This window comes from Bos indicus x Bos taurus, chromosome 5 (genome assembly GCF_003369695.1).
Source record: "Bos indicus x Bos taurus breed Angus x Brahman F1 hybrid chromosome 5, Bos_hybrid_MaternalHap_v2.0, whole genome shotgun sequence".
Classification (NCBI taxonomy): domain Eukaryota; kingdom Metazoa; phylum Chordata; class Mammalia; order Artiodactyla; family Bovidae; genus Bos; species Bos indicus x Bos taurus.
The window spans coordinates 762,875-784,342 of NC_040080.1; the positions used below are offsets into that span (position 1 = coordinate 762,875).

Below are 21,468 nucleotides of genomic sequence, written 5' to 3' on the forward strand. Positions count from 1 at the left end.
TGAGGACCCGGCCCTGGGAGTTCCCCTCTGACTTCTTCCCACAGGGTCCCTAACTACACTCACTCTAGGGCCCTCGGGGGGCCCTGAACCCCCTGATCAACGTTCCACTGGTGCTCGCAAGCCTTTGGGGTGAGCAACAGGAACCACTGGGGGGCCTGCAGGCCTGGGGCTCCAGGACTGGGCAAACTCTATCCGAGAGCGTCCACATGTTTTTAACAAGACAAACCCACACCTGTTCTCTGCCTAATTACCTTCAGTGGCCAATTTTATTATAAAGAACAGTATCAAAATATACAAATCTGTTTAAGAACAACCAAGAAACACAGGTTTTGAAAGGTCCAGTGAGCACCGGCTGTTCCAGGAAGGAGTCCCCTGGAGCCAGCGGCCGGCACCGGACCGTCGGGACAACAGTCTGAATAAGTTAGGGGCGGTGTGGCCAACGCCGTGCTTGTCATAAATCTTCCCGGGAGGGGGGCTGCGTCGGACTTGCCTCTGTGGCTTCTGTCAGAAAACAGAGGTCACTGGGTAAAATCCTGGCACAAGGGGCCCCGCTGGAGCCGTGGCGGCTAGTGGACGGCCTGCCTGCAGCCATGGGGGCCCTGCCCAGCACATCGTGAGCCCTGGCACACGGGGCCGAGCGGAGCAGCCGCAGCCCCTCCTGGCCTTGCTCTCTGCTGCCCCCGGGCCCCCCATGGTCCTGCCGGGGCCTCAGCTCCTCCTGGAGGCCCAGCCACCGTCCCATGGCTGTCCCACATCCCTCAGGATGCATCTGGGACCGTCTTGGAAGAACTGCACCCCCATGGGACACCCGTGGACGTGACCTTGCTTGGAAATAGGGTCCCTGCCGGCGACTGAGGTCACTGGGGCGGGCCCTGAGCCCCCACCAGCAGAGGAAACTGTGGACACAGACTCCAGGGAGAAGGCCGTGAGATCACAGAGGCAGAGGCTGGAGGGACGCGGCTGCCCACCCAGGAACGCCAGGAGTGACCCCCCCAGAGCTGGGAAAGGCGGGAAGGATGCTCCCGACTGGCTTCAGGGGAGGCAGTCCCCAACACTGGAGCTCAGACGTCCCACCTGCAGGGCTCTGGGGTTGAAGCCGCCAGGGCTGTGGTGCTCCCCCCGCTGCCCCCCGCCAGCCCAGGGCCACATGCGCGGACTTCCTGACTCGGGACCGGGGGGCAGGAGCAGAGGTGGCCGAGGTGTCACTCACCAGCCCCCGCCGGCCTGGTCTGCACACAGGTGTCCTCGGCCTCCTCGAAGCCGTCGGGGCAGACGCAGACGAAGCTCCCAGGCGTGTTGTAGCAGTTCTCGTTGTCCCTCAGGCAGGGCTTCTCCGCCAGCGAGCACTCGTCGATGTCTAAATGAGAACACTCCACTGCACAGGTGACCTCACTGGGCAGAGAGGCCCAGCAGGGGTCGAGGGGTTCGCGGGGGCGGGGGGGGTTCACGCGTGCACAGAGGCGGAGACGGGACGTGCAGTGGACAAAGGAGGGAGGGGCTCAGCAGGAGCACCAGGCGGTCGTTTGGGGAGGGGACAGGCAGAGGTGTGAGGGCAGGAGCTGCGTGCCTCCCCGGGGCCCCACCCACACTGGCACGTGGCCCCCGGGAAGGCCCCGGTGGAGCAGGTGCAGCCGCTGACCTTCACACTGGCCGCTCTCCTTGCTGTAGCCGGCAATGCACTCTCTACACTGGGCGGGGCCCTTCCCCGTGCAGCCCATGCAGGTAGGGTCACATTCTGCAACGAGGGGAGAGGGTGAGGCCGTGAAAGCCTTGTCCTGCAGGAGCCGCGCACAGGGCGGAGGAGGGCCTGCCACGCGCGGGGCGGAGGAGGGCCTGTGGCCGGGAGAGCCGGTGTCCCCATCCTGTGAGGGGTGGACCCCCGTGCTGCCCCGGCAGACGGCCTGCGCTCCTGACGCTGCTGGGGCACAACATGCCCCAGCACGTCACACACGGAGCTGCGTGTCCGTGGAGCATGAGACAGGACGCCGCGGGGGCTGTGAGCCACATGGACCGCTGCTGGGCGAGGAAGGGGCACCGCCTCTGGGGCGGGCGGCCCAACTTGGAGGCTGATGCAGGGAAAGTGAGGAGCGGCGTGAAAAGCTCCACCTAAAGGGCTCTCCAAGTCTAACTGGAGAACACGCACGGCTGAAATATTCAACCACGTGGGCTGCTGAAGACCAGACATCAGCACGCTCCTAAGGACACGACGCAGAGAAATGCGATGGACACACGCGGGCACGGTGTCGTTGAGGGAGAATCGAACAGGGGACAAGGCACCGCGTCCGGTCAGTGCCGCGCCGACCCCAGGGCTGTCCTGCCAGCAGGCGCTGCCCCCCCTTTCCCCTGAAGTTCTGACGGTCGGAAGCGGCCGGCGCTCGTGCTGCCACCTTAAGCTTTTTAAGCGGGCAGCGCGGGCAGGGGCCACGCAGACAAACTACAAGCGCCTGGGGAGCTGGCAGGACGGGAGGCCAGGGCGGGCGGGGGCACGGACAGGGGCAGGACAGACCGGGGCGGGGGGAGGCCAGGGCAGCGGGCGGCGCTCACCCTCGCACACGAAGGAGCCGTTGATGTTCTCGCAGTACTGCGTGTCCTCACAGGGTGGCGGCTCCGCCGCACACTCATCCACGTCTGGAAACAACAGCACCGCTGAGGGGTGGCCCTGACCCGACCCCGGCGGCCAAGAGCCCCTCGCCTGGGGACGCGTGGACGGCCGACCTATGGGGCCTCTGTGCGCAGCGGGCACAGCGCAGCAGCTGAGCATGAGTCCCTCTTCAGGGCCGGGGAGGGCACCACACCCCACTCAGTCTGGGACCTGAGGCAGGAGGCCTGCCAGCCGTGAGGCTGAAACCAAGCCCGGGGCAGGACCCCCCAGGAGCAGCCGGGCAGCGCAGGGACCCCCCCCACGCCCCCAAGGAGCAGCCCTGGGCATCACAGGACCCCCCAGGAGCAGCCGGGCAGCGCAGCACACCCCCCCAGGCCCTGAGACGCTGCGGACGGGGCTGCAGTCCAAGCAAGGCCTGAGGGTGGGCGGCAGGTGGTGGGAGGCCAGGCCCTGGTCAGGGGCCTCCCGAGCACGGGACTGCACCGTCACTGCACTCAGAGGCCGCCACCTCCCGGCAGCGTCGCCTTGCCAGCCCTGCAGTGCCCAAGGGGACGTGACTGGGCCTGGGTCAGGCTCCCCTCCTGAGCCAACAGGACCCCCAAGGCCACAGACAGCAAGGCCGCGGCCACCCTCCCAGCCCGGGGTCGAGGCTGCAGTGGGTTCCAAGTGGCCGCCTGCGAAGCCAGCCTCCACCTGTGACCCCTTAAAGCACGACCAGGGACATCAGTCTCCCCCCGCACATCCGCAGCAGGCAGAGTGTGGCGTGTCCTAGGGGTGGCTGGGCCGGCAGAGCCTGCGGAGGGCGGGGGGTTCGGGGTGGGGGCACGGAGGGGAGGGCCGCCCGCCAGCCTCACCCACGCAGGCGTCGTCCTGGCGCACCCAGCCCACTTCGCACTGGCCGCAGTCCCTGTTGGTGGGGCCCACGCACGTCTTACACGCCTCATCACAGGCTGCAAGGCAGAGGCAGGCGCGTCTCAGGAGCAAACTCAATGCAAAAGTTGTCTGGGGCTTAGAAACTGACATTTGTTAGGGTGAAAACAAGCAAAAATCCCACAAAGACTGACTCAATAACAGAAAAATATACTCGTGTAACTCACAACACTGGACTTAATGAGAAAAGACAACACATGGGGATTTTCACGCCCAGTGGTGATAAAATTCTCGCAAACGAGGACTCAGAGGAGCTGCTCGTAAGCCTGGAGCCCAGACCCGCCTTGGTGTGCATGCTGCCCGCCAACACGCGTGGTCCTGCAGGGCCCGGGGTGGGTCTCGGGTGGGAACCGGGGTGGCTGACCTCACTCCGGGCAGGCCCGAGGGAGCAGCGTGGCCCCCAGACCTGACTGCCGGCGCCCGCCCCAGTCCTCCCCTGGGCAGTGACAGCCAAGGAGGAAACACACGTCTCCCATGGCCTGCTCCCTGGATTTACATGTCGCAAGACACCAGCCTGGGCTGATGCAGCCTCACGAGCGGGGCGTGGGCCTCCCCAGCTGCAAGGGTTGGTGTGTCCAGCCAGCTGAGAAGGCTCATCTGTGACCCCACAGGCACATCTGGGACTCAAGGAGGAGCCCAGGATGACGGCCAGGGCGCCTTCAGAGACCCTGGTGGGGGCCGCCCTTCCCACATCAGGGTAACCGAGGTGGCGTACTTTCCTCACGGAGACCCGGGGGCCACACTGCAGGGCCTCTGCTGTCCCATTCTTGGCCACAGCACTGGCCCCCCGGAGGTGCGCCGATGGACCCGGCCCCGAGCACCGCAGGGACAACCAGCCCGCCTCCGCTGGTGCCAAGCTTCCCGCTGGGGCAGCAGAGCTGCACAAGCCTCCAGGAGGCCACAGTGCCCGGGCCCAGTGTGGCTGTCGTGGATTGACAATGCCATGCTGCCCATCCAGGAGGCTGTCGGGGGTCATCACTTCACGCTTCCCTCCATGGCTTGTTCAGGGACAGGAAATGGGACTGTCCCCAGCCCCCCCACTCTGCTGTCGCAGTACCCACTCCCAGCCTGCGGGCACTGCCAGTACCTGAGCAGATGCTGTGCGTCTCACTCGTCGGCGAGCGGAAGTAGCCGTCCATGCAGTCGGTGCACAGCGGCCCCTGGTAGCCCAGGTGGCACTGGCACGACCCGTCGCCCTCTCGGGTGCCGTCTCCGACGCAGTGGCCGTTCCCGCTGCAGGGCCGCTCAGACCCGCCCTGGCACGCTGGGGACATGAGCTGCTCAGAGGGCATCTGGGAGCAGAGGGGGCCCCGGGGAACCCCACCATCCATCAGCTCAGCTCCAAGTCCCGCTGCAACCCAGGCCCGCGGTGTCCCTTCTCCAGGATGCACGGGCGCCGGCCTCACCAGGGACATGGGGCCAAGGAGGAGGTGGCACACACCAGCAGGATGGCAGGAGGGCTGGGGCAGGGTCTGAGCGCCAAGATCATGCCCTCCGCCCAGGTGATCGACCTGAATGTGTCAGTGATGCCTGCATGGGTCCCTGAAGGCTGGACACCCCAGCCTCCCGCACAGGAGGCCGTGGGCCTCCTCACGCTCAGTGGGCAGCGCCAGGCCGTGCGTTACGACAAACCCAGGGATGAGCTGGGAGTACACCCAGGCCCGTGGGAGCCCCCGCCCTTGGAGCCACGACAGGACGACGCGGACACTCGAGAGTCCCCAAGGAAAGACATACCCAGGCAGTCTGGCCCGTAAGTCCCCGGAGAACAACAAGCTTTCAGTGTCTGCACACAAAACCATTCAAATAAGTCGGGGTGCTTCTTCTTCCTAAGGATGTAAACAGTATCCACTGAATCTCACGTGGCGGATTTCCTCAAAACAAAACCACAGTTGAATGTAAGGCACTTCTGAGCATCGTGGGACCCGGGAAACGAGGGCCTGTGGCCACCGGACTCTCCCAGCTAACTCCCTCGTCAGGATCGCTGCACTTTGGTGGAACAGGATGGGAATGCGGGTGAGGAAGAAATCAGGTGTGTGGAATCCCTGCTGTCTCTGGCACGTTTTGAACCCCAGGCGCGGGGGCACCGGGCCCCAAGCACTCACAGCCGCAGCCACCAGGCCTCCAGGAGCTCCTCCTGCTCCTCCAGCAGCTGGTTGCACTCGAAGTCGCTGGCCTCACACAGGCCCTCCACGATCTCCAGCAGGCGGACTTCGCTGAAACACAGGGCCAGCAGCACCGTGAGAGGGGGCGCGAGGCACCTCAGGGGTCAGCATCCATGGTCCAGGGATGCCTGGAGGCCCCCTGCTGCCGGGGCGCAGCCACGCTGGTGTTCAGTGAGAACGGACCCGCGACAAACACCCAGCTGGGGCCGGGAGGCATCACTGCCAGGCAGAGAGCTAAACGCAGAGGGTGCGGTGGTCGGGGAGGCCTGTTCATCCTCAGGGAGAACATCAAGTGTGGGGTCCACCCCGGGAAGCCCGGCAATGGGCTAGAGCTCTGGGTGGGGGCGGGGCCCGCCCCACCTGTGTTTTGAAAAGACCCCTGTGTCTGCCCCTTGGAGGGCGAGGTGACAGCCAGGGGCCAGAGGCCCACACGCCAGTCCCAGGCAAGGACAGGTGACTGTGCCCAAGGGACCCTCTGTGTCTGCAGACACTCCCAGGGACACGTCAGGCCCCAAAGGAGGGTGCTGGGCCAGTCAGAGTAGGGTGCCCACCTGAATTCATACTTGGACAGCGTCTTCTCCTCCCAAGCCGTGTTCCCACCACCAAAGTTCTTCTTTGCCGTGTCCACCATTCCCTGTGTGGAGAGGGCCGCACAGGGTCAGCCCTGCTGCCTCACACTTGTCCATGGAGGGGTGAGCCAGGCTGTGGTGGGGTGACCACAGTCCATGGTGGGGTGAGCCAGTCCATGGGGGCTGACCCAGTCCATGGGGAGCGACCCAGTCCATGGTGGGGTGACCCAGTCTATGGTGAGGTGACCCAGTCCCTGGGGGGTGACTCGGTCCATGGGGGGTGACCACAGTCCATGGTGGGGTGAATCAGTCCATGGGGGGCGACCCAGTCCATGGTGGGGTGACCCAGTCCATGAGGGTGACCCAGTCCACGGTGGGGACCCCGTCCATGATGGGGTGATCCAGTCCATGGGGGTGACCCAGTCCATGTGGGTTGATCCAGGCCACGGTGGGGTGACCCAGTCCAGGTGGGGTGACCCAGTCCAGGTGGGGTGATACAGTCCATGATGGGGTGACCCAGGCCACAGCGGGGTGACCATAGGCCACAGTAAGTGACCACAGGCCATAGGGGGCGACCCAGTCCACGGCAGGGTGATCGCAGGCCCACGGTGGGGTAATTCTGGGCCATGGCGGGGAGACCCCGTCCCCCGCCCCCGTCCCCGCGGAGTGACCGGCCCACCTGGTTGAACTTGTCCACCAGCTCCCGGCAGCGCTTGCAGGGCGTCGGCTTCTTGGTGGCCTCGCCGGTCGGCAGCAGCAGCAGCAGCAGCCCCAGCACGGCCGGGGCCGGCGGGCGCATGGCGGGCCGAAGCGGACGGCGCCACGGGATCGCGGCCGCGCGGACACGGGCCGAAGTCCAGCGGGAACCGGCCGAGCACTACCGCCTCCGGCCGCCTACCGGCTCCGAAGCGCCGGCCGTTCCCGGGGATACTCGGCGGAGCCGGCTGGAGCCCCGCCCCACGCCAGCCCTCGCGCGGCGACTGGCCTTCTAGGCCCGCCCCGCCCCCCGTGCGGCCCAATCCGGGCTCGCCACGAGCGGCTACCAATAGGAAGGCCCCGGGTCAGCGTCCCGCCGGGAGGCCGGGCGTGGGGGGCGTGGAGGCCAGGGCCCGCCCCTTGCGCCCGCCTCTCCCGCGCGTCGCCCGGCGCGGCCATCTTTACTCCGGGCAGCGAGGGCGTCCGCGACGGCGGCAGAGCCTCAGCGGCCATGTTAGGTTCGGGGAAGGGCGTCGCCGAAGCTCTTGGTTTCCGCCGCCCGACTTCCGGCCGCGGGCAGCCCAGGCGCGAGCGCTTCGAGGGACCGCGTAGTGGGCTGGCGAGGTCAGCGCGCGCGGCTGGGGCTCGGGGCGGGCTGAGGGGACCTCGGGCTGGCGCCGTCGCGGGGCTCCTTGGGCCTCACCGTGCGCGTGCACGCGGGACGACCGCCACGCTCCTCACCTGGGGCCAGCCGCGTCACCTGGGGCCTGAGGAGTGTGTCTGGGGACCCAGGAGTCTGCATTCCCCGTCCCCCGTGCCCGAGGCCGTTGGCGCCGAAACCCGTGGTTTAAGTCAGGAGAAGGAACGTGGACATTACCTGGTCTCTTTAGGACAGAACTGCCAGAAGGAAGAAGCACAAGACAGTTTTCTCTGGCCTGATCTCTGCCAGCGCAGGTGCATCTGTTCACGGTCTCGGCCCAGTGGGGCTCACTGTGGTTTGTGTACTTGCTCATGCCCTGTGTGTCTCCTCCTGGTCCCGGGTGGGCATGCAGGGTGCTGCTAGTGCCTTCCAGAATAAGCTGCTTTGCTCTCGTCCATCAGCAGAGAGCACCCTCGTCTGGGGGAGAAGCCCCTAGGGCCTGGAGCAGGGCTGGTAATGTAGCTTTCACCCCACAGCTCCTGTGACCCCATGAACTGTAGCCCACCAGGCTCCTCTGTCCATGGGATTCTCCAGGTAAGAAAACTGGAGTGGGTTGCCATTTCCTTCTCTAGGGATCTTCCCAACGCAGGGATCGAACCCAGGTCTCCTGCATAGCAGGAGGATTCTCTACCATCTGAGCCACCGGGGAAGCCCCCTGAGATGTCAGGAGTGCGCTGCGGGCAGGGCCGTGGAGTGGGGTCTGCAGGGATGAGCCTGGAACAGCTGTGAGCCCCACTCCTGCCAAGTGGCACACGTGCAGCTAATCCCAGCACTCGGCTTCATACATGCTTCCTAGTTCTTGACAGTTTTTTAACCTCAGAGGAACAGAGAGCAGCATATGAATGTTCTGTGGTCTGCTCGGCGTCATTGGAAATTAAAGCATTAATGTGTCTTTAATGGAAACGTCTGCCTTGGAAACGAACAGAGATCATTCTGTCGTTTTTTGAGGTTGCACCCAAGTACTGCATTTAGAACTCTTTTGTTGACTATGAGGGCTACTCCATCTCTTTTAAGAGATTCTTGCCCACACTAGTAGATATAATGGTCATCTGAGTTAAATCCACCCATTTCCATTCGCAGGAATCAGTTCACTGATTCCTAAAATGACGTTCACTCTTGCCATCTCCTGTTTGACCACTTTCAATTTACCTTGATTCATGGACCTAACATTCCAGGTTCCTATGCAATACTGTTCTTTACAGCATTGGACTTTACTTCCATCACCAGTGACATCCACAACTGGGTGTTGGATCATAGAAAAAGCAAGAGTTCCAGAAAAATATCCACTTCTGCTTTACTGACTATGCCAAAACCTTGACTGTGTGGATCACCACAAACTGTGGAAAATTCTGAAAGAGATGGGAATACCAGACCACCTGACCTGCCTCCTGAGAAATCTGTATGCAGGTCAAGAAGCAACAGTTAGAACGGGACATGGAACAACAGACTGGTTCCAAATTGGGAAAGGAATACGTCAAGGCTGTATACTGTCACCGTGCTTATTTAACTTATATGCAGAGTACATCATGAGAAATGCCAGGCTGGATGAAGCACAGGCTGGAATCAAGACTGCTGGGAGGAACATCAGTAACCTCAGATATGCAGATGACACCACCCTTATGGCAGAAAGCAAACAGTAACTAAAGAGCCTCTTGATGAAAGTGAAAGAGGAGAGTGAAAAAACTGGTTTAGAACTCAACATTGAAAAAAATAAGATCATGGCATCCGGTCCCATCACTTCATGCCAAATAGATGGGGAAACAATGGAAACAGTGACAGACTTTATTTTCTTGGACTCCAAAATCAGTGCACATGGTGATTGCAACCATAAAATTAAAAGACACTTGCTCCTTGGAAGAAAAGCTGTGACCAACCTAGATAGCATATTAAAAAGCAGAGACATTACGTTGCCAACAAAGGTCCGTCTAGTCAAAGCTATGGTTTTTCCAGTAGTCATGTATGGATGTGAGAGTTGGATTATAAAGAAAGCTGAGTGCCAAACAATTGATGCTTTGAACTGTGGAGCTGGAGAAGACTCTTGAGAGTCCCTTGGACTGCAAGGAGATCCAACCAGTCCATCTTAAAGGAGATCAATCAGTCCTGAATATTCATTGGAAGAACTGTTGCTGAAGCTGAAACTCCAATACTTTGGGCACCTGATGTGACGAACTGACTCACTAGAAAAGACCCTGATGCTGGGAAAGATTGATGGTGGGAGGAGAAGGGGACGACAGAGGATGAGATGGTTGGATGGTCTCACAGACTTGATGAATGTGAGTTTGAGTAAGCTCTGGAAGTTGGTGATGGATGGGGAGGCCTGGCGTGCTGCAGTTCATGAGGTGGCAAAGAGTCGGACACGACTGAGTGACTGAACTGAACTGAACGAAAATGTAAGCTGATGACGTCCACACTTAGTAGCGGTTATGAATTTGTTTTTCAAGTCGTCTGTTGAGCACCTGCTGAGCACCAGGTGGTGATGCAGCCGCGGGTCGTGATGGACAGGCCCCTCCTTGCTGAGGTTACAGTGGTGGGAAAACAGGAAAATCCCGCCCTTACAGTTTGGTAAGGGAACCAAGTTCTGTTACATCTCTCGGAACTGCGTTATTTGGTAATTCTGAATTATTAAAGCCCTCTTGACTCCCTTATTTCCCCCACCTCGCCACCACCGCCGTATGGAACAGGATTCCTCTTCCTCCTCCAGATTTTATTCAGTTGTGGATTCCCCACTTGCTGACTTAGGAGAGCAGAGACTTCATACATCTCCCTCTAACTAAAAAGCAGTTTTAACAAATGGCACTGTGGTTTTCTTCTTTCGCTTCTTGCTCTTCTGGTTTTAATCAAAGAAAAGCAAACGTGTTTTAAGACAAGCCACAAACAGGAAGAATTTGCTGTCTTCCCTCCCTCACCGAGTGGAAAGATGTAGGTCTTCCGTGAGTAGGAGCCTCCCGGATGCTCCGTGGTTTTCTCAGAATCTTCGTTCCGCGGGGTACCCCCAGAGTCCTGGTGTGTGGGCGCCTGCAGTGCAGGCATCTGTCTGCGCCTCCCCCCCCGCCCCCCACCCAGGAACATGCTTGTTTTCTGCCGTCCACCGGTTTGTGCTCACGACCAGCGTGGTGCTTCCCGGGGCTCGGAGAGGCTCCCGGGCGAAGTTCAGGATGCAGAATCCACGCCCCGTCACACAGTCCTGGGGGCGCAGGTCTTCGCTGCCCCAATCCACTCTCATGGCTGCCGCTCTGCTGTGCTCTAGGTGTGCCCCCCCACCCTCCTGCTTCACAGCCCCAGCCTGTCTGCTCTGGCTACTGCCCTGGGGGCCGAGCCCAACGTGTTCCTGACTCTCCCGCCAGATCCTAGCTTTTCAGTCCTGCTGTGTCCAGGGCCGGCTGACCCGGGCCCCAGCTGCCCACACACTCAGCTTGGGCTCTGCAACTCGGGTCCTTCTTCCTGGACGAGTATGCACAGACAGCTGAAAGAGGAAGATGGTTAAACCGTGAAAGTTTTTAAGCGTGATTTTTTTTCAGTATCCTGTGTCGATGTGTTTCCAGGTTACAGAAGCTGCGGCGCTTCAGAGCGGCCCTGTTCCCGCCACGTGTCTCCCAGGTGTTGATTCCAGCGGAGTTTTCGAGCTTGGGAACGTGTGTCTCCATCCTTTGAAAACACTCAAGAGCTGTGGTGCTGGCGGTGGATGAAGGTCCCTGAGGCGGGCGCACAGAATGGCTGGGAGAAGGCCGTCGGGCCTGGGCGGGCAGCGCCAGCTCCTGGGGCTGCTGGTGGCGGTGGCCGCAGCCCACCTGGCTGCCTGCCCCTACACCAAGGTGGAGGAGAGCTTCAACCTGCAGGCCACGCACGACCTGCTCTACCACCGGTTGGACGTGGAGAAGGTGAGCTCGCCTGAGTGACGAGGGGCCCCGGCCTGGGCCCGGCTGACCCGCCCTCTCCCTGCAGTTTGACCACCTCGAGTTCCCCGGCGTGGTCCCCAGGACGTTCCTTGGGCCGCTGCTGATCGCCGCGCTCTCCAGCCCTGCCGTCTACACACTCTCGCTGTTGGAGACGTCCAAGTTCTACTCTCAGCTCGTAGGTGAGGGCTCCTTCGGGGGCGGGGTGGAGAGCAGCGGCGGCATCACACAGCTGCGGTCACCCGGTTAAGGGGCCCTCAGTGGGAGTGGCCACCTCCTGGAATCCCGGCCGTCTTGGCCACTTGGTAGGCAGTTCAGTGGGGGCAGCGCCCACCTCCCCAGGCGGTGCCTGTGTGACAGCGGGGGCTGGGCCCCTGTCCCTGAGCAGCCACAGCACAGCTCATGCTGGTTGGCGTGCATGGTCAGAGAGCTCCTGGGACCAGGCGGCTGTGCCTCGGGAAAGGGCGGATGAGGAAGCAGAGATCGGCCATCCACTCGCACGGGGGGCCAGGCAGCCTCGGCCGGGGGGCTGGGGCCACGTCTGAGCGTCAGGTCCCTGGTAAGTGTAACCCTGGAGGTGTCAGCCGGGTGACAGGGCCTCTGGGGTGCCGGCCCTCGCCCGCATGTGTCTGCCCTGCCCAGCCCAGCCTCGATGAGTGTCACAGCCCTGCCCGGCGCCAACAGGCACGGAACAGCTCCAGGGTCGGGGTGCCAGCATCCAGGCCACCTGCTTCCCACGCCCAGCCCATTTGTTTGAGTTTCAGAAGTGTTTACTGTTAAATAAATAGTGTCACAGGACTCAAAGGTGGCCCACCATGCTCAAAAGGATTCGGTTACTAGCCAGTGAGACAGAAAATGCACAAATTCACCTAACTAGTTGCAGTAAAAACAACACACCGCTGCTTTAAATGGAACGTATTTAGTTTCGTTTTGCACGTCAGTTTTTACTGAAGTAGAGCCGATTCACAGCGCTGCGTTCACGCCGGATGCACCGGAGCTCAGTCTCGCGTGCGCGCCGCCTCTCCCCGCCTCTCCCGTCACGGCTCTCACACCTTGTTGCCGTCGCTCCCCGTGCTGCTGCACGGCGCGTCTTTGCGTCTTTGTTGACGTCTGTCACGCATGGCCCATGTGTCTGTTGATCGCAGACTCCTGAGCTGTCCCTCCCCGCTTCCGCTTTGGTAGCCAGAAGTGTGTGGCCTCGTGTGTGAGTGTTGTGCGTGCAGTGCTTTCGTGTCACATGGGATTCCACACACGAGTGACGCCACGTGGCATTCGCCCTTCTCCTGCACTTGACCTCTAGCATGATGACCTCTCGGTGCACCCGCTGCTGCACACGGCAGGGCTTCTCCGCAGCTGAGTGCCGTCGTGCTGTGTACACCGGCCCGCTTTTAGTACGGGATCCCCTGGGCACACGCACCCTCTCTGCTCAGTCAGGGCCGTCGTGGGACTCGGCGTGATTCTTGGACTCTGGACGCTACAAAAGGAAGTGAGGCGGCAGTTCGGGGCCACGGTGGCCGGCCTCTTCTGCTGGGTCACGGCCTCGCAGTTCCACCTGATGTTCTACTGCACACGGACGCTCCCCAATGTGCTGGCCCTGCCCGTGGGTGCGCCTGCCCTGCCCGGGTCCCCCAGGCTGGTGGGGGGCGGTCCATCCAAGTGTCTGTTGAAAGCTGCTGCCCACCAGGTGTCTCAGAAACGCAGGACAGGGAGGCCAGGAAGTGAGCGAGCTCTGTCCCTGTGCAGGGCTCTGGCTTGGCCTCGGGGAAGCTGGTGGGGTGAGGCCTCCCCAAGAGCAGCACCTGGAGGAGGAGCTGGTCCGCGGGGCTGGGAGGGGGCAGGGACCCCAGAGGGGCTGGGTGGGCGAGGCTCCGCAGGAGGTGGGGGTGGTGCGGATGCAGCCCGGGCGGGCAGTCTCAGGGCTCCCGTGCCCCTTGAGCAGAGAGTGACGCCACGCCCGCCCTCCCACAGTGCTGCTGGCCCTGGCGGCCTGGCTGCAGCAGAGGTGGGCGCGCTTCATCTGGCTCTCGGCCTTCGTCATCCTGGTCTTCAGGGCCGAGCTGAGCCTGCTCCTGGGCCTGGCGCTGCTGCTGCCGCTCTGCTGGCGGAAACTCTCGCTGACCCGGGCCCTGCGCTGCGCCGTGCCGGCCGGGATCCTCTGCTTGGGTGAGTGGGTCCGGGGGCTGGGCCGGTAGGGGGCTGTGCCCTCTTCGTTGGGGGCTTTCTCATCTCTGTTCCTCATTAAGTAGAATCCCCTGCACCTCCCATGGGGTTACAGAGTCCCAGTGCGGGTCTTCTGGCTCTGCTGCCCAAGCATCCCCCACTGGATCCCCTCCACAGGATCCCCGTCAGGGCCCCCTCTTCCTGTGCCTCGGCCAGGCTGGGCAGACGTGGGGGCACCTGCGTGTGGGGGCTGCTTTGGGGGAGGACCCAACACCTTAGCTCCTCCGAGGGACACTGCTGTGGCTCCTGGCTGCTCTGCTGATGGGGCCGTGTCTGGGGGGACCTCCACCTGTGACAGCTTCCGGGGTGGCCTGCGCTCTCCTGAGCTGCTCTTCCTTTCTCAGGACTGACGGTGGCCGTGGACTCCTATTTCTGGCGCTACCTCGTGTGGCCAGAAGGAAAGGTGCTCTGGTACAACACCGTCCTGAACAAGAGTTCCAACTGGGGCGTATCCTTCCGTTGGGGCAGAGCGAGGAACTGCTGTCTGCTGCACCTGCGCCTCAGGGAGCGTGGCGGCTGCTGTGGCGCCGGCACCAGCACTTCCTCCTCTGCAGGGCAGGTCTCCCTGGTCCTGAGTCTGTGCCCTGAGGAGACACCACTGAGCATCTTAGCCCAGCTTCTCCTCTGTCCTTGTACTCTTCTGATTTAGCGTTTTACTCTGGGTTCTTTAAAAGACATCCCCGAAGGGAACGGGCGCTGTGGGTGCCCAGTGTGCCCCCACCCGGGACAGGCTGTTTTCACAGTGAAAGATGGAGGGATGGTTCTGGGCAGTCCCACTCGCCATCTGCAGCTATGGCAGCCTGTGTGTGGGGTCACCGTCCCTGTGTGAGGGGTCACTGTCCCCGTGTGAGGGGTCACGCCGTGGCCCGAGCTGTGGGGTTCCTGGGTGCTGCGGGCGGGGTGCCATCAGGCTGGCAGGGGAGGGCGGGCTGCCACGGGGGTGCCCGCAGCCTCCTTAACCCACGCCCAGACCTCGCCGCTGCTCTGGTATTTCTACTCAGCGCTGCCGCGCGGCCTGGGCTGCAGCCTGCTCTTCGTGCCGCTGGGGGCGGTGGACAGGCGGGCCCTGGCGCTGCTGCTGCCCGCTCTGGGCTTCGTGGCCCTGTACTCGCTGCTGCCACACAAGGAGCTGCGCTTCATCATCTACACCTTCCCGCTGCTCAACGTCGTGGCTGCCAGGGGCTGTGCCCGCGTGTGAGTGCCGCCGGCCGCCTTGCGGGCTTGCCCGGGGCCATGAACTGGGTTGCAAAGGGCAGGGTGTCCAGGGTGACCGACAGGCTCAACTGGGCGCCCGGCCGGGGTCCGGTGCGGGGTCCAGCCTGAGTCTGCAGGGCCTGTGGCCGGCCTGTAGAGGCAGTGGGCGCTTGTCCGTGCTCTGCCCGGCACCAGGCAGCTTGGGACGTGCCTGAGGCCAGGCTCTGACCCAAGGGGTGACTCGGGACGCTTGAAGGGCTAACTCGGGCTTGACCTTGGTGCCTGGTGAGGTTTCCGCGTCTGTCGCATCCGCTGTGTGGTGACGGCTCGTGTAGGGACGTGGCAGCGGGCGGCTGTGCTCTTCATGGCGGTCCCCGGCTCTGCTCCCTCCCAGGCTGAACAGTTATAGGAAGTCCTGGCTGCACAGAGTGGGGTCCCTCCTAGTGCTGGGGCACCTCGTGGTGAACGCCGCGTACTCGGCCACGGGCCTGTACGTGTCCCACTTCAACTACCCTGGTGGCGTGGCGATGCAGAGGCTGCACCAGCTGGTGCCCGCCCGCACAGGTGGGTGCACGGCTCCGGGCCTGGGCGGTCTTGCCAGAGGCGCGGGCCCCCGGCGCTGACAGGGCTGGCCCGCTCTCCACAGATGTCGTTCTGCACATCGACGTGGCCGCTGCCCAGACGGGTGTGTCCCGCTTCCTGGAGATCAACAGTGCCTGGAGGTACGTCCTCCCTTTCGCGCGGGCTCCCGGGGGCGCTGGGTGCCAGAGGCCAGCGTGGGCCTGCAGAGCACGGCGTGCTCTCCTCCACAGATACGAGAAGACGGAAGACCTGCAGCCGGGCTCGGAGCGCATGCTGGCCTACACGCACCTGCTCATGGAGGCCGCTCCCGGGCCCCTGGCACTCTACCGAGACACGCACCGCGTCTTGGCCCGCGTCCCGGGCACCACCGGGCTGAGTGTGAACCTGAGCAGACTGCCTCCCTTTGACGTGAACCTGCAGACCAAGCTTGTGCTTCTGGAGCGGGTCCGCGGGCCTCCCTGAGGGGGTGGGGCCCCAGGGACGCAGGTGCCCGCCAGCTTCCGCCAGGCGAGCCGGGAACCGACAGGACAGCGGCTGCCCATCCCCGGCCGCGCCTGGGTCTCCGCGGCCGTGTTGCCTGCAGCCTGCGGTAATGAGGGCACTGGTGGGTACTGACCCTGCCCACCGTCCAGGCCATGGGCCTTGCCCTGAGGAGCTGCTCCAGGGCAGCAGGCGGTGGCCTCTCGGCGCCTGGCAGGGCCCCTGGGCGGTGGAAACCTGAAGGCCAGCATGTGCTGGGCGCACCCCCACTGTGCCTGGCCCTGCAGGGCAGGGCCTCCTCTGTGGTCACGGGCACGCCGTCTCTGTTTCAGAAGAGATCTTAGGAGATAAACATGTTCAGAAAGAATAAGAATGACATTGTACGTTGCCTTATCACTGATTCTCCGGCAGCTGGGAGACAGTCGTCCCTGGCTTTAAGTGAATCTGGTTCTTCCTGTTTCCTGAGCTGTGTCCACCGAGCTCCTGGCGTGTGTCCAGCCCCACCAGGCCCTGGTGAGGATGCGGAGAACTGCATGTGCTTTTCACATGTGTAAGAGCACTCTGCATATCCACACACATGCTACACGCCTGTGCAGAGACATGGACTCTCTGGGCACTCCAGAGTGAGTCGCCGACAGCCTGGCCTCCACCCCGAGCGCCTCAGTGCCCCAGGAAGTGCCGGGGGACTTCCCCACCTTCAGGGACTGCTCTTTGCGCTGAAGCTGACAGCCTGCGCACCCACTGACACGGAGGCCCCTCCCCTGCAGCGCCCCCTGGGGTCCTGCTGCAGCCGGTCCGTGGCGCCCCCACACCCACAACTGAAGCTCCCACTTCCCTGCGTGTGTCCCCCACGTGTGCTCCCTGTGCATGGATGCCGCTGGGCCTGGCTGGGCTGTGAACGGCCCAGTGGGCTGCCTTGGTGTCCAGCTGCAGCCTGGCCTGGGGTCCGGTCAGCTGTGCTGGCCCGGCCGCGTGCCCTGTCAAGAATCAGCTGCGTGGCTGCTTCCTGGCACCGGGTGTTCACCCAGGCTGCTCGGGTGTCTGTCCCACCCTGGAGGCAGCCGTTTTGAGGGCCCAGGCTCCTTGTGGCTGGGCTGGTTTTAGAGACCAAGATGCAGCTGCACAGTGTGCTCGCTGCTGTCCGCGTGCCCGTGTTTGTAAGCCTTTCTGCCGAGGCGGGGTATCAGGCACACCTGTGTGTGGACACGTGTGTACATGTGGACAAGCACAGGTGTAAGGAGTCACACGCCAGGCTGATACCACCAGCCCCACCCATCTCTGGGTGTCAGTGTACACTTGACCTTCGAGCAATGCAGGGGCAGGGTCGCCAACCCCCGCCCCCAGTCAGAAATCGCAGCTTCATCTTTGACTCCCCCAAAGCTTAGTTACTAACAGCTACTGTTGACTGAAGGCCTTACCGATAACATGAACGGTTGAGGACATTTTTGCAGGTTATATACTCTTCCAGTTATGTAAGGCTATAGAAAAGAAAACCATGGGGATTTCCTTGGCAGTCTGGAGGGTAAGACTCCACACTTTGACTGCAGGGGGCCAGGGCTCACTCCTTGGTTGAACTGAGATCCCACAAGCCTTGAGGTGCAGCCCCCAGAAGAAAACAAGATCACGAAGAAAAACCCTATGGAACTGCATCAGCATCGCAAGTTTTGTCCCCTGCCCCTAGGATGGGTCATCTGTCAGGACCTGCACTGCACAGAGCGCTGTGGATGTCACACGTTACAAACCCCAGACAGAAAAAAGGGGGGCCTGCCAACGCAGGGGACGCCCCTGCGGTCCCTGCGAGAAGACCCACACGCCCTGGAGCAGCTACGCCCGAGCGGCAGGGCCCTGCCTGCAACGGGAGAAGCCGCCTCAGAAGCCTGCACCCCGCGACTAGAGAAGGCCTGTGTGCAACGAAGACCCAGCACAGCCAAGATGATTACTTTTAAAAGGGTAAAAAAAAAAAATGTGAAAAAGTCAGTTACGTACAGGTACAATTATCTGAGGATTGATAGTCAAGAAGCAGCAATACGATCGCTTAGTCACTCAGTACCATCAGCACTTCAAGGTAGCCCAGCCTATACGCTAATGGGTGGGCCGTCCTGTCTTTTCTGGCGTATACTATTGCAGTCATGGTCACGATACAGTACTGGGGACACTTGCATTAAAAAAGAAAACCTGCGATGACAGACCGTGACACTTTATCCACTTAGGGAGAGTTGCACACAGTTCTTGGAAAGCAAAGTTAGAAACAAGACCGATGCGGTATCAGTTTCACCTTATGTCTCCGTGAGGACAGACTGTCCGCTTCCACACGAGCCCTGTGCGCTGTGTGCAGCTGTTAGGCTTTCACATTGAGACGCGACGAGCGGTCTGTCCGTTCCCTAAGTCCTCCCTGTCCTCACGCTGAGCAGGCTGGGGGTTGGGGAGGGGGCTTCATAGAAATGCCTCGTGATGCCCGCCGGACTTCTGTCTTCTCCGAACGTGCTTCCACACCACACCAGCCCTTCCCCATCTGCCCGTGTTGCGCGTGAAGAGGTGGGAAGCTGTCTTGGAGAATCAGAGCCCTTCTGCCCGCTGCTCTGACGTCAATTTGCTCCCTGGCGCCGCGTCTTCCGGACCGTCTGGCCATGGTTCAGGAGTTTTCATCTCCACCAGTCCCTCTTCTGTCAATGCCTCTGTTAGCCCTGGAATTTTTAAATTTGGGGGCCATGCCTCGCGGCATGTGGGCTCTTAGTTCTCCGGCCAGGGAGCTGAGCTGCACCCCTGCAGTGGAAGCGTGGAGCACTAACCGCTGGGCCAGCAGGGGAGTCCCAGCCCTGGAATTTCCTGAAGACCTCTATCTCAGAACCACTCACCCCCCGGGTCATGTTGCCAGGCCCACAGTCTCGTGATTCCCTTGAGTGGCTGTGTCGTAAACCCTGGGAGTCACGCACAGCATCGAGACAGTCTTCTCCAGCAGGATTTTTTTTAGAACAGCACTGTCAATGGTGTGAGCCTCCCACCTCTCACGGTGTTCTCTCAGTGTCTCTTCGGTAGCGCTGACGACCCTCCCGCAGTACCCTCACAGGTACCGCAGTACTCCTCACAGTGGAGCCTCACAGGTCCTCGTGACCCCTGACCTGGAGGCTGAACAGAGCCTCCATGGCTGGGTGAGCAGACCTTGTCTGTGCTTCGGTGTTGAACTCCCGGGGAACTGACGAGCTTCCTGAACGCGGGGACGAGGCATCGATGGAACCAAGCCAGAGACGTGGCCTGGCCATGCCGGCCTCCTGATGTCCAACCACAGGCGGGCACCTGCTGGGCCCCTCCTCCCTTCCAGGCTCGCGGGCCGTCTCGTCATAAACCTGACCACGTCTGAACAAAGGAGAAGCGGCCCGTTTGTTCCCGCCTTAAACCCTGCTGCTTGCTTCTCATCGTGAATGGCCTTTGGGGCATTTCCCCCAGAATACAGTACAGTGCTTTGCCTGCACTGAACACTGCTCAGGCAGATGGCCCTTCTGCGCAGCGATTTTCTGAACGGTGTCTGGTCCTCGTGTGCAGGCTTGTGTCAGCAGAAGTTGCCGCTCCTGTTATCCTGACGTTTTTAAAGCCAAACCTCCATCTGAAATCATCAAACCACACTTTGCTGGCATTCAGTTCTCCATCTTTACCTCCTTCGCCTTCCGTTCAAGTTGCCATGTGGTGACTTTGCCTTTTCTTGAATGATGTTAGTATCTATAAGCACCCCTTTCTTATGGCAAGCCTCAGTTCACTCACTCAGTCATGTCCGACTCTTTGCGAACCCATGGACTGCACCATGCCAGGCTTCCACATCCTTCATCATCTCCTGGAGTTTGCTCAAACTTCTGTCCATCAAGTTGGTGATGCCATGCAACCATCTGTCATCCCTTTTCCTCCCACCTTCAACCTTTCCCAGCATCAGGGTCTTGTCCAATGAGTCGGTTCTTCTCAGCAGGTGGCCAAAGTATTGGAGCTTCAGCTTCAACATCAGTCCTTTCAATGAACACCCAGGGCTGATCTCCTTCAGAATGGACTGGTTGGATCTCCTTGCAGTCCAAGGGACTCTCAAGAGTCTTCTCCAACACCACAGTTCAAAAGCATCAGTTCTTCGGTGCTCAGCTTTCTTTATGGTCCAACTCTCACATCCATACATGACTCCTGGAAAAACCATAGCTTTGACTAGACAGACCTTTGTTGGCAACATAATGTCTCTGCTCTTTAATATGCTGTCTAGGTTGGTCATAGCTTTTCTCCCAAGGAGCAAGTGTCTTTTAATTTCATGGCTACAGTCACCATCTTCTGTGATTTTGGAGCCCAAGAAAATAAAGTCTGTTACTGTTTCCATTGTTTCCCCATCTATTTGGCATGAAGTGATGGGACTGGATGCCATAATCTTAGTTTTCTGAATGTTGAATTTTAAGCCAACTTCTTCAGTCTCCTCTTTCACTTTCATCAAGAGGCTTTTTATTCCTTCTTTGCTTTCTGCCATAAGGGTGATGTCATCTGCATATCTGAGGTTATTGATATTTCTCCTGGCAACCTTGATTCCAGTTTGTGCTTCATCCAGCCTGGCATTTCTCATGATGTACTCTGCATAGAAGTAAAATAAGCAGGGTGACAATATGCAGCCTTGATGAACTCCTTTTCCTATTTGGAACCAGTCTGTTGTTCCATGTCCAGTTCTAACTGTTGCTTCCTGACCTGCATACAGATTTCTCAGGAGGCAGGTCAGGTGCTCTGGTATTCCCATCTCTTTCAGAATTTCCTGCAGTTTGTTGTGATCCACACAGTCAAAGGTTTTGGCATAGTCAATAAAGCAGAAGTAGATGTTTTTCTGGAACTCTCTTGCTTTTTCAGTGATCCAACAGATTTTGGCAATTTGATCTCTGGTTCCTCTGCCTTTCTAAATCCAGCTTGAACATCTGGAAGCTCACAATTCATGTACTGTTGAAGCCTGTCTTGGAGAATTTTGAGCATTACTAGCGTGTGAGATTTGGAGAAGGCAGTGGCACCCCACTCCAGTACTCTTCCCTGGAAAATCCCATGGATGGAAGAGCCTGGTGGGCTACAGTCCATGGGGTCGCTAAGAGTCGGACACGACTGAGCGACTTCACTTTCATTTTTCACTTTCATGCATTGGAGAAGGAAATGGCAAGCCACTCCAGTGTTCTTGCCTTGAGAATCCAGGGACGGAGGAGCCTGCTGGGCTGCCGTCTTTGGGGTTGCACAGAGTCGGATACGACTGAAGCGACTTAGCAGCAGCAGCGTGTGAGATGAGTGCAATTGTGCGGTAGTTTGAGCATTCTTTGGCATTGCCTTTCTTTGGAATTGGAATGAAAACTGACCTTTTCCAGTCCAGTGGCCACTGCTGACTTTTCCAAATTTGCTGGCATATTGAGTGCAGCACTTTCACAGCATCATCTTTTATGATTTGAAATAG

The 21,468-nt window shown here is 60.5% G+C and overlaps 2 protein-coding genes across 3 annotated transcripts; one reads left to right on the plus strand and one right to left on the minus strand.

Annotated features, from left to right (window-relative positions):
- Positions 1 to 235: 235 nt before the first annotated feature.
- Positions 236 to 7,222, minus strand: CRELD2 (cysteine rich with EGF like domains 2). Its single transcript, XM_027540466.1, has 10 exons — positions 6,943 to 7,222; positions 6,246 to 6,328; positions 5,635 to 5,745; positions 5,267 to 5,358; positions 4,620 to 4,796; positions 3,457 to 3,552; positions 2,545 to 2,628; positions 1,640 to 1,735; positions 1,211 to 1,357; positions 236 to 501 (listed from the first exon to the last, which is right to left on the minus strand). Exons 1-10 carry the CDS (start codon positions 7,060 to 7,062, stop codon positions 452 to 454), a joined length of 1,056 nt encoding a protein of 351 aa, XP_027396267.1. The 5' UTR covers positions 7,063 to 7,222; the 3' UTR covers positions 236 to 451.
- A 257-nt stretch (positions 7,223 to 7,479) lies between these two features.
- Positions 7,480 to 16,406, plus strand: ALG12 (ALG12, alpha-1,6-mannosyltransferase). 2 transcript variants are annotated; one of them, XM_027540463.1, is made up of 10 exons: positions 7,480 to 7,583; positions 11,202 to 11,537; positions 11,602 to 11,734; positions 12,983 to 13,156; positions 13,521 to 13,715; positions 14,117 to 14,220; positions 14,743 to 14,966; positions 15,361 to 15,530; positions 15,613 to 15,688; positions 15,779 to 16,406. In XM_027540463.1, the coding sequence occupies exons 2-10, from the start codon at positions 11,370 to 11,372 to the stop codon at positions 16,008 to 16,010; spliced, it is 1,476 nt and encodes a 491-aa protein (XP_027396264.1). In that variant the 5' UTR covers positions 7,480 to 7,583; positions 11,202 to 11,369; the 3' UTR covers positions 16,011 to 16,406. The 2 variants fall into 2 exon arrangements, with proteins under 2 accessions (XP_027396264.1, XP_027396265.1); XM_027540464.1 differs by lacking the exon at positions 12,983 to 13,156.
- Positions 16,407 to 21,468: the final 5,062 nt, after the last annotated feature.

Bases quoted from the DNA above. Each gene is read 5' to 3' on its own strand.
- CRELD2 (XM_027540466.1), bottom strand. From the start codon at position 7,062: ATGCGCCCGCCGGCCCCGGCCGTGCTGGGGCTGCTGCTGCTGCTGCTG. The intron at 4,797-5,266 runs GTATGTCTTTCC...TCATGTCCCCAG, and splicing joins TTACGGGCCAGACTGCCTGG to CGTGCCAGGGCGGGTCTGAG. The intron at 1,358-1,639 runs GTCAGCGGCTGC...GTTCTCATTTAG, and splicing joins GGAGAGCGGCCAGTGTGAAG to ACATCGACGAGTGCTCGCTG.
- ALG12 (XM_027540463.1), top strand. From the start codon at position 11,370: ATGGCTGGGAGAAGGCCGTCGGGCCTGGGCGGGCAGCGCCAGCTCCTG. The intron at 13,716-14,116 runs GTGAGTGGGTCC...TTCCTTTCTCAG, and splicing joins GGCCGGGATCCTCTGCTTGG to GACTGACGGTGGCCGTGGAC. The intron at 14,221-14,742 runs GTATCCTTCCGT...ACCCACGCCCAG, and splicing joins ACAAGAGTTCCAACTGGGGC to ACCTCGCCGCTGCTCTGGTA.